This window comes from Hyperoodon ampullatus (genome assembly GCF_949752795.1).
Source record: "Hyperoodon ampullatus genome assembly, chromosome: 3".
Lineage (NCBI taxonomy): Eukaryota > Metazoa > Chordata > Mammalia > Artiodactyla > Ziphiidae > Hyperoodon > Hyperoodon ampullatus.
Genome location: NC_136916.1, coordinates 116,660,988 through 116,671,458, shown reverse-complemented (window position 1 = coordinate 116,671,458; position 10,471 = coordinate 116,660,988). Strand labels below are relative to the sequence as shown.

General features: G+C 48.8%; 1 protein-coding gene across 1 annotated transcript; it reads left to right on the top strand.

Moving 5' to 3' along the window:
• The first annotated feature begins 5,609 nt into the window (after positions 1 to 5,609).
• On the top strand, positions 5,610 to 8,875 carry NFKBIA (NFKB inhibitor alpha). Its single transcript, XM_079700262.1, has 6 exons — positions 5,610 to 5,921; positions 6,520 to 6,628; positions 6,964 to 7,174; positions 7,460 to 7,548; positions 7,677 to 7,937; positions 8,306 to 8,875. The coding sequence occupies exons 1-6, from the start codon at positions 5,695 to 5,697 to the stop codon at positions 8,351 to 8,353; spliced, it is 945 nt and encodes a 314-aa protein (XP_079556388.1). The 5' UTR covers positions 5,610 to 5,694; the 3' UTR covers positions 8,354 to 8,875.
• The last annotated feature ends 1,596 nt before the right edge of the window (positions 8,876 to 10,471 follow it).

The window sequence follows — 10,471 nt, the reverse complement described above, 5'->3', positions numbered from 1 at the left end:
AATAATCCCTGAACCATGGCCTATATAAACAGCTGTGGGATATAGGAAATGATGAGCATTTTGGAGCCAAGCTGAGTGACTTAGCCAAAGGGAATATGTGACAGTCATGGGACTGGACTCTGACAGCTGAGACCCAGTAACAAAGGAAAAATGTTCCAGGCCAATTTCCCCCTTTCTCTCAGCTCATGGCTTCTGTTTGTGACCCTTCCTCTTACTCTCTCATTTGCTTTCAGCATGTAAAGATCAGCCTAAGAGTATAGGATTAACAAATACACACTACTATATATAAAATAGATAAGCAACAAGGATTGGCTGTGTAGCACAGGAAACTTACTCAGTATCTTGTAGTAACCTATAATAGAAAATAGTCTGAAATATATATATACATATATACATGAATCACTTTGCTGTGCACCTGAAACTAACACAATATTGTAAATCAGCTATACTTCAACTGAAAAAATAAAAATAAAAAGCCTAAGAATAACTTTCAGAATCGATTTTTTTATAGGTATCCCCCATTAACAGCCTCAGAGATAAGACACATCTCAATTCTTAATATTTATCCAAGTAATCTGGGGCTCTACCCCAGAGAACAGAGGGTCTAAAAGGAGATTTGGGAAAGACATTATCTTGGTGATTACAAGAAAGGGCTGAGGATCAAGGTTCCTAAGTCTTCACTCTATTTATAAACTGAAGTGAATCTATGATTCCTCTATGATTATCTATGATGCAGCTCTGATTCTGTTTACCTTTGTCCTACACCATTCCCAAGACCTTAGACCACAGAGGGGAAGAAATATCCACATCCCCGTATAGTTTCTGGTGGTGCTTTGGCCTCTGGTGCTGAGAGGGATCATGAGCTTCTCCCCTGCTTATGGTGCCCAAGGGCAGGGACCTCCTCTCACGTAGGTCCCCAATCCTGCCGGGTACCAGGCCTTTGTGTGGGAGTGCCCTGGTGCTAAGTCCCCTCCTACCCTGACTGAACTCAGAGTGAATTTACACCCAAGCCAAAGTAGCGAACGTACTGGCATGCAGAGGAAGCAGTGGGCTCTTAAGCCTCCACCCCCTTCTTAATCCAACTACCCGTCTCTGAACACAACAGAACATGAATCACCCTCACACCTATTAGCGACCCCTTGGTTACTGCCGACAAACAGTGAAAAGGGAGAGCCAGGAATTGGGGCCATAGGTGACACGTGCAGGCCCCCTGCCTCCCCGGCAGCCGCTGGTTACCCAACTGGCAGAGGGCACAAGGTTGAGGCACCAGCCAAGCAGGAACACTTCAAGGAGATGTTTATTGAAAGCATTTGAGTGTTTAAAAAAACCTAAGTAATCTTTGTAAGAAAAATCAGAACTTTGTTGAACTTGTTGCGCTCATTTTACAGGATAGAGTTGAAACGTTTTTTGGGGGAGGTCGAACTCTCTTTTCCAGGCTTAGTGATTCCAACCCTGCCTGCAGGGGCAGATGGAACTTCCTGGACAGACACACTCCACCTCCAGCCTCCGGTTACAGTTACACGGAGGAGCAGAGACCCCGTGATGCCAAGGGAGGGGAAGGCGGGTGCCTTCCCCCAAAGCGCCACAAAAACATCATACCTTGGCTGAAAAAAGAGGTTCTACACTCAGGGCCTGTAGGCTTGATTTAGCCAAAAGATGCAGAAATGCATTTTGTTTGGGTTTTTTGTTTGTTTGTTTGTTTTTTACAATGCTTTAAGATTTGAAATTTTTCACATCAAAATCCATTTTCCGATTTTTTTAAACAATGGAATATCAGTGCTGAACTCCAGGTGCTACTTGGCAAAAATTGTCTGAGCTGAGTGTGAGGGACATACTCTCAGTCAGGGATGCCACCACTCCCTCTTGGACTCACATGGCCGGCTTCGCTCATCTGTGAAAACTGCCTGGCCCCTATAGGAAGGTATTTGAGAATGAGACCTTTTAAAACTGTGATCCCCCTTTAAATTGCAGGATTTATTGCAGCAAAAGAAACCCCTGAAGGCTTTGACAGTCTTATTTTCAGGTCACCACAAATGAAAGTCCTGACAGCTGTTTTTCTGTGGGGAAAGCTCCAGAGCTTGGGAGCCCCAGGTTCTCACAGGGGTGGACGGATGCAGTGGCTAACCATCACAAGAGGAAAGAAAACTAAGCCTGGGATTGGAGGCAAAATATAAATTCAGAATTTCACGGTGGGGCATCCATCAGCAGCATGCCTGACTCGCTTGCCCTCCAGGGCTCTGTCATGGCTCCTCTCTCTTCCAGCCTGGCTGCAGAGAGCCACGGGCAGCCTTCTTCAGGAGTTTGGTTTGCTGGGGCTAAAACAATTTTTGGCAACTGACACAGGACACCCTGCCCACGATGTTTAAGAAAAGCCAAATATGTTGGACCACCTGGTTGAACTTACAGAAATATCTCCGTGCTGCCAGGCCACTGGGCACCCCAGGCAGAAGGTTCAGTCCACGCTGTGCATCTCCCACCCAGGAAGAGTGCACAAGTTGCCTGCGATCACACCAGGCCTTGATGGTGCTCCTTTCCCACAGGGGTGCTCCTGCCCCCACTGAAGCAGGCAAGCATCACTGGCCATCCTGTCCTTCCCTATGGCTGTATCCTGTGCAGCTTCAAGGTTAACTTATTCATTCTTTTGCCTTTTGCATTAAAAAAAAAAAAAAAGGGAATTCCCTGGAGGTCCAGTGGTTAGGACTCCGAGCTTTCACTGCCAGGGCCCGGGTTCGATCCCTGGTCCAGGAACTAAGATCCCGCAAGCCACATGGTGTGGCCCAAAACAAACCAAATAAAGCCAAATGACATTAAAAGGCTTTAACATCTTTAAAATGGTCAAGATTAGCTAAAATCCTCGACAATGAGGTAGGGAGAACTCTAAGTGTGCAAAGGTCTTTCTAAACCAACAATCAGTTTTGCTGTCTTCTGCTCCATCTGTTTTCTGATTTCCAAGTATGTTCTCTACCACCCAAGGTGTAATGTTTGTTGATTTAAACCATATAGAGCATATGATAGAGGGAAAACTTGTTTGGATCACGTTATTCAAAACTGTCTCCCAGGTTGCAGAAAAACAAAAGGGACCTCCCTGGGAATCCCCACCACAGGGACAGTTCATCAAGGCTCAGCACCTCCCAAAATTTCCAAAGCGCCATGATAAATCAGGGAATGCCTGGACCTGACTCTTACCACTAGGTGTCACACTAAACAATCAGGAATAAAGACCACCAATTGTCCGAGGCCTTCAGCTACAGAAAGCCATCACAGCAGGTGCAAAGAAAACTTATTCCTGAGATACTTTTGACTTAGGCATGATTTTTTTTTCAATGATCATTTTTAAACCTGCAGCTAATAATCATCTTCTAAGGTACCCTTTGTAAGTGGGAATTTAGGGTTTGATATTTCTGTACCTTTTTTATAGGTGTGAATATCCCCAGATGGGGGAACATCTACCCTCTATTTTACCTAACAACTGGAGTAGAAAACAGTTTGCATATCTTCCAAATTACAGTGTATTCAGTCTCATTTTCACAAGGTGTTTTCAAAAGTGTTAATACCATGACTGCTTTGGCCAAATGATTACTATGTTGGGATAGAAATTAGATAAACTGCCATGGGATGCCTAGGTAAATTTCTCTGCATTTTAGTTTCTTTTTAGGAAAGTAGGAACAATAGTTCTTACTTACAGGATTAGTTCTGAGAACTAACAATGTGTTGCAGAAAGTGTTGGAGCCCTTCAAAAACTTATACTGTGATATTTCTAAGAGACATGGTCACCCTTTGCAAAGTTACACAAGCATTTGTGGTCAAGTAATACAATTTTTAATCTGGGGAAAAAATCTAAACAGCATTAAATCCAATCTTGTTATTATAAAAGCAGGTATCCCATAGCAAAGGTAGCTAATCTCTCCAACTAATACGCAGTTAATTAGAGGTAGAGCTGGGAACTGAGATCTCCTACTTAGAGTTCTCATTCCGCCTTGCCTAATAATTATGTATTTGTATATCACATGCCTGCAGAGACATACGGTGTCTATCCCTGGGGAGTTTTCATTTTAGTATGTGACCATCACTACCCTGAAGGTTTATTTCTTGATTTTACTTTTTTTCCCCTCATATTTTGTCTCTCAGCCCCATTGGCCCAGATTTCCTACATTCGGATATTGAGGGTAGGGGAGTGGGGAAAGGGGAGATGAGGAGAGGTGAAGGGTTGGTTAGTACACGGCCAGTCAAGTTGAAGATGATTGCAATAATCACCAGAAATCTCTGCAAAACTATAGAGGCTTCCTAGGGCGCATTCTGAAGAACTCTGACCTAAGTTGCTTTAGTTTGCCTGGACCAGTTCTAGGAACAGATGAATGCATTCCTCTCATTGGCTAGGAGATGGGGGTGGGGCAGAGAGCATAACTTCTATTTCTGCAGATGAGACCCGAGGATGGTGAGCCTGGAGTGGCTACCCATATGGCATGGATAGGTCCAGCTGCTGTCCTCCCCCAGGCAAGAGAGCAAGGAGCCAGCAGGGGCAGGATGAAGGCCACGCTGGGGCTGCCTTGAGCTCCCGCAGTATGCCTGGCAGTTACTTTCTTAGCCAACCTTAAGGCCCAATCTTGGATACGGCACTACTCAACCCATTCTTCAGCCACCTTCTCCAAATGCTTCTGGAAAGTCACCCAGCTGGGCACCCAGAAGTAGGTTAAAGGTCTATACTCTGCAGCAGCACAGTGCAAATCAGGGAAAATGACCTCAATAATTATTTTGTTATTGCAAGGTGTCTACAACTCTACTACAAAGATTAACGCCTTGCTTTCCTTGAAAAATATTATGGTCATATTCAGCATTTTCCCGCATACAGGGCAGAGTGCTTGCCCCTCCCCCAGTCAGCAGGCTTGTTAATCCCGAGGAAATGATTTGAGGCTTCTCCAAGCATTTAGGTTTTCAACGCCAAAACTTTCACAACTTCTACCTGAGTGGGGGGCTGGGGGCTACACGCCCCTGCACTGCCAAGATCCTGGTACTGGCAGGAACGCAGAGGCAGCCGGCGACCTTCCACCCGCCAGTGCGTCCTTCCTGCAGAGACCTTTGGGGAAGTGAATCCCTATACCCAGCCAACATTTCCACTCGCGTCTTCAAAAGATCAAAGAAAAAAAAATTTAAAAACCGGAAAAGACCTGCAGGTCTGCAAACCCCAATGGAGAACCGCCCTGCAGGCCTGCGTCCTTGGGATCTCAGGAGCAGACGACCCCAAATCAAATCGATCATGGGAAACCCCAGGGAAAGAAGGTTTCTTGCAGAGGATCAGGATTACTGGCTGCAGGGAAGTACCGGGGGAGGGGGCCCGGTCAGGAGGACTTTCCAGCCACTCAGCGTTCATCAAAAAGTTCCCTGTACATGACCCCAGTGGCTCATCGCGGGAGTTTCTCTGATGAACCCGGGCGCGGGGTTTGGGCTTCTTTTTCCCCCTAGCAGAGGACGAGGCCAGTTCTCTTTTCTGGTCTGACTGGCTTGGAAATTCCCCGCGCCTGACCCCGCCCCGGAGAAATCCCCTGCCAGCGTTTATAGGGCGCCGCGGCGGCGCTGCGGAGCCCACAACAGTCCGAACCCGCCGTCCCGTCGGTCCTCGACACCGCAAGCAGCCAGCGCGCCGCGCAGCCCTTGGCCCGCGCACCTGGGGAGCAGCGCCCGAGCCCTCACCGCGCCATGTTCCAGCCCGCGGAGCCCGGCCAGGAGTGGGCCATGGAGGGCCCCCGGGACGCGCTCAAGAAGGAGCGGCTGCTGGACGACCGCCACGACAGCGGCCTGGACTCCATGAAGGACGAGGAGTACGAGCAGATGGTGAAAGAGCTGCGGGAGATCCGCCTCGAGCCTCAGGAGGCGCCGCGCGGCACCGAGCCTTGGAAGCAGCAGCTCACCGAGGACGGAGACTCGTAAGTGTCGCGGGCCCGGATGGCGGGGCCGGGCGGGGGCGCCGGGCCTGCAGCCCGAGGCGCGGGGCCTGCGCTGCGGCGGCGGACCGGGGTCGGTGCACCGACCCGGAGGCCGTGCAAAGGTGCACGGCTGCGCGCGGGGACCGGGGAATCGGGGATCGGGGCGGGTAACCGGGGCCGTGGTCTAGCAGCTCTGCCTTGCAGTCGCGCATACACACACACCCCCCCCACACCCCTTGCGGGTCCCCTCGGCCGGGGGCGGGGCTGCGGCGGGGACGCTTAGTCCCCGCTTGCATAAGGGGGGCGGGAGTTTCTGCCCCGCTGGCAGGCGCCAAGCGGCCGGGAGGGGAAGTACAGGGCGTTCCGGCCCGGCGAGAGGGCGGGGCGGTCTGGCCGGCGCCCGCCGCCTAAGAGGGGGGGCCCGGAAAGTCCCTGGGCGCCTGCCAGGAACACTCAGCTCATAATAACCTCGCGGAAAACACCGCGGCCTCGGCCTCCAGAAACCCCGACCTTGCGCAATCCCCCGCGGGCCGCGCCTCCCTGGGCCTCACGCAGCGCACTCACCAGCCCTGCGGGGTTTTCCCTCTCTTCCCCTCAGGTTCCTGCACTTGGCCATCATCCATGAAGAGAAGGTGCTGACCATGGAAGTGGTCCGCCAAGTGAAGGGAGACCTGGCGTTCCTCAACTTCCAGAACAACCTGCAGCAGGTACACGACTCGCCCCGCCCCGTGCCTCTCTGACCCCGTTATAAAGCTGCAGCTAGCTCAGTTCCTCCCAATTATTTCTAAATTAACAATTCCTGGTCATTATCATTAACCTTTCACAGCTGAATCAGCCAACATCCTAGAGAGGACAGAATATTCCATTGATTTGGGGAGGCCTTTATGAAGCCCACCTGGGGCCTCTGGTATTTTGCCTTTTGCCCCTTGTACCTCCCTGGGAGGAGCAGTACCCACTACCAGGATTTCTCTTGGGCTTCAAGGGAACACAGACTGTAGGTTGGATCCGTGGCTTATACTTTCTATCCCTCTTCTGTCTGTAGACTCCTCTCCACTTGGCAGTGATCACCAACCAGCCAGAAATCGCTGAGGCACTTCTGGAAGCTGGCTGTGATCCTGAGCTCCGAGACTTTCGAGGAAATACCCCCCTACACCTCGCCTGTGAGCAGGGCTGCCTGGCCAGTGTGGGAGTCCTGACTCAGCCCCGCGGGACCCAGCACCTCCACTCCATCCTACAAGCCACCAACTACAACGGTACGTCTGGCTGCCCTGCCCATCAGAGGGCAGGTGACGTGGGGAAGGGAGAGGTGGGCCGACTTAAGGAGTCCAAGCAAGGTTTAAACTCTCAACATGTGAAAAGTTGAGAACACGTGTATTCATGAAGGCCTATTTGATGCCTTACTAAAGTCCATCCAGAACCCAGATTCTGGGTTCTTCAAATTCAGAAGAATTTGTCCCTTAAAAGAATAGGTGAAAGGTTCTGCTTGAGAAGTGAGGGTTGAAACAAGGGGTTATATTTTCTTACTTTTGGTCTTCTAGGTCACACGTGTCTGCATTTGGCCTCTATTCATGGCTACCTGGGCATCGTGGAGCTGTTGGTGTCCTTGGGTGCTGATGTCAACGCACAGGTGAGTGCCTCACGCCTTCAGATGGAGTGCATCAGGCTCCCAGCCCTCCTCCATATGATCCCGTGCTTTTGTTGCAAGCAGAAACCCCAAACTCAGCCATAAGCCTCTCAAATTCCTTTTGGTTTCAGGAGCCCTGCAATGGCCGAACTGCCCTCCATCTCGCGGTTGACCTGCAGAATCCCGACCTGGTGTCGCTCTTGTTGAAGTGTGGGGCCGACGTCAACAGGGTCACCTACCAGGGCTACTCCCCGTACCAGCTCACCTGGGGCCGCCCAAGCACCCGGATACAGCAGCAGCTGGGCCAGCTGACCCTAGAGAACCTTCAGATGCTGCCCGAGAGCGAGGATGAGGAGAGCTATGACACGGAGTCAGAGTTCACAGAGGATGAGGTGAGTCCCGATTAACTTGTTTGTGGCTCTGCGAAAAGGAAGAAGAGTGGCCATTCTCCCTCTATCTTCTCAGGCCCCTAGAGCTCCTCCTTATCCTGAGGGTCTCAACATAATGAGGCTCTCAAACTTGAGTGTCCCTAAGCAGTATCCCAAGAGTATGTCTTTTTTTTGTTGTTTTGGTTTTTTTGCTCTTTCTGAAGGAGAGGATCCTTAAAGGAAAACTCCCTCAGCCCAGGAAGTTAATTTATATTCAGGTTATAGAGGGAGTCTAAGAATACTTGAGTTATTTCCAGTAGCAGCCCTCACCATCATCCCAGTACCCTTGGCAAAGCTCTGGAAGTTTAACCTACCTTATTTTCTCTTTTTAGCTGCCCTATGATGACTGTGTGCTTGGAGGCCAGCGCCTGACGTTATGAGCTTCGGAAGGTGTCTAAAAGAACGTGGACTTGTATATTTGTACAAAAGAAGAGTTTTATTTTTCTAAAAAAAAAAAAAGGAAAAAAAAAAAAGGATATACTTATAACCACACTGCACATTGCCTGGCCCAGAACATTTTACTCTGGTGGATTAGCCCTCATTTTGTTATTTTCATGAACTTTGGAAGAGGGGCAAGAAGGATCATTGGAATTCAGAGAAAACCTCTTTTAAATGTCACCTTTGGTGGAGTTTTAAGGAAAGGTTATTCAAAATTTGATGAAAGGACTATATTTTATTTATTGTGCTTTTCGGTTGAATCACCATGGATTCAATGGCTGGGGCCAGTTGTATGGAGTAACGTGTAACAGGTGTGTTGTTAAACCTGTCAGTGGGGTGGGGTTAAAAGTCGCTACCTGTCAAGGTTTGTGTTACCCCCTGTAAATAGTGCACATAGTGTATTTTGTTGGTAATTATTTTGGTACTTTTAAGATGTATATTTATTAAACAGATTTTTACAAACAGCCTTATCGTGATCACTTCCTCCGGGCTGCTGGGGGGCTCCTACACTGAGAGTCATTCTATCCCCAGGTGGAGGCGGAGAGTTGTGTGGGAGAACTCACCTCAGGCAGCCATGGAACCCTTTCAGAGAGCAACTTCTCCCACTGTCTACACCAGCCTCCCAGGGCCGGGGCCCAGTGCGTGGGCGGGAAGGCTGTTGCATGGTTATAGGAAACACCATTTTCAGGCCACTTGGTCTACAGCTGGAAGGTACTTTATTGTCAACTGCTTTCATCTTCTTGATTTAAACTACTCCAGGACCTTACTTCTGCTTTAGGAAATTATTTTGGCCAAGAGGAGTATGCTGAATTCACATTTTCTAGAGCTGGGAAAGATCTCCCCTATGATGCTGGAAGTTCCTGCAGACATGGGCTTAGGAGTAGGACTGCACTGACAAGTGTTAGCAGGTGCCCACCTCTGAGCCTCTGTTTCCTCGTTTATAAACTGGGCTGTCTGAAAAATTGCACAAGACTATACACATAAAAAGTATAGCGGAATACCAGGCCCACAGTACTAAAGAAAAATACAAACCGTTGCACAACATTCTGTATTTCACATGGGAAGGAACCAGTCCAGAGAGAATGTCCTGTTCAGGGTCACCTTGCAGGACAGGCAGGTGGTTAAGTTAGTTGATACACTCTTGTCTTCAGGTGGTTAACAGTTTTTAAACGCCATCTACCTGCAAATCAGCCTCTTTTACTGTTATCAGCTGAAGTATAAAATTGATAATAAAGGCTGGAAAAGTCTTTTCATCAGCTCAGTCTAATTCTACTGAATGATTCTACAGAAGCAGATGATTTCACAAGACATCAGTAACTTGTGAAGTTTGGGTTTAGGTGCTTTCAAAGTTTTTATCCCTAAAATGCATCTCTTGCCTAGATAGAGAAGTACAGGGAAGTTTATGGCATTCTGTAAAACGCAGAATGGGGTATCAATACAACTCATGTACTTTGGCTTACACCTAAGAAAACATTACCATTATGTTATCCTTTTCCTGACCCACAAATGATGTCAAAGTCAAGTGAATATGATGATCACCTTCCTTTCAGACCAAAAAGGAGCCAATACCTCGTGGGTCTTTCATATATAAAGAGTATCACTGTAGACTGAACTGTCTGGTCAAAACCAGCTCTGTCCCCCTCCTGCAGCTCAGTCGTCTGGAGCTGAGCACTGTGGTGGGCCCCTACCAGTCTTGTCTTCTCTCAGGTGCTCCAGGACCCTCACTAAAATTCCTTGTCCCTCTCAGAGCACCTGAACACAGGTGTTACATAATCTAACGCATGAATGTCAGGTTCAGCTCTCCGCTGACACACAGAAGAGGTAAGAGGGATAAGGGGAGGGATATCCATCTCCGATCTCAAAGAACAAAGGTTGGAAATTGGCTCCCAATTTTGGAATGATGCGTCTTAACGCATCTCAGTCAGACATGCCTCTTTTTCCCCCTGTGATGGTGTTGAAGGTACAAGTCACTCCAGTTCTGTGCTTGGAGGTTGGAGAAACAGGGCAAAGGGATGTGACCCACTCTTCCTCAGCCTCCTTGGGGACCGGCTTTTGTGTAG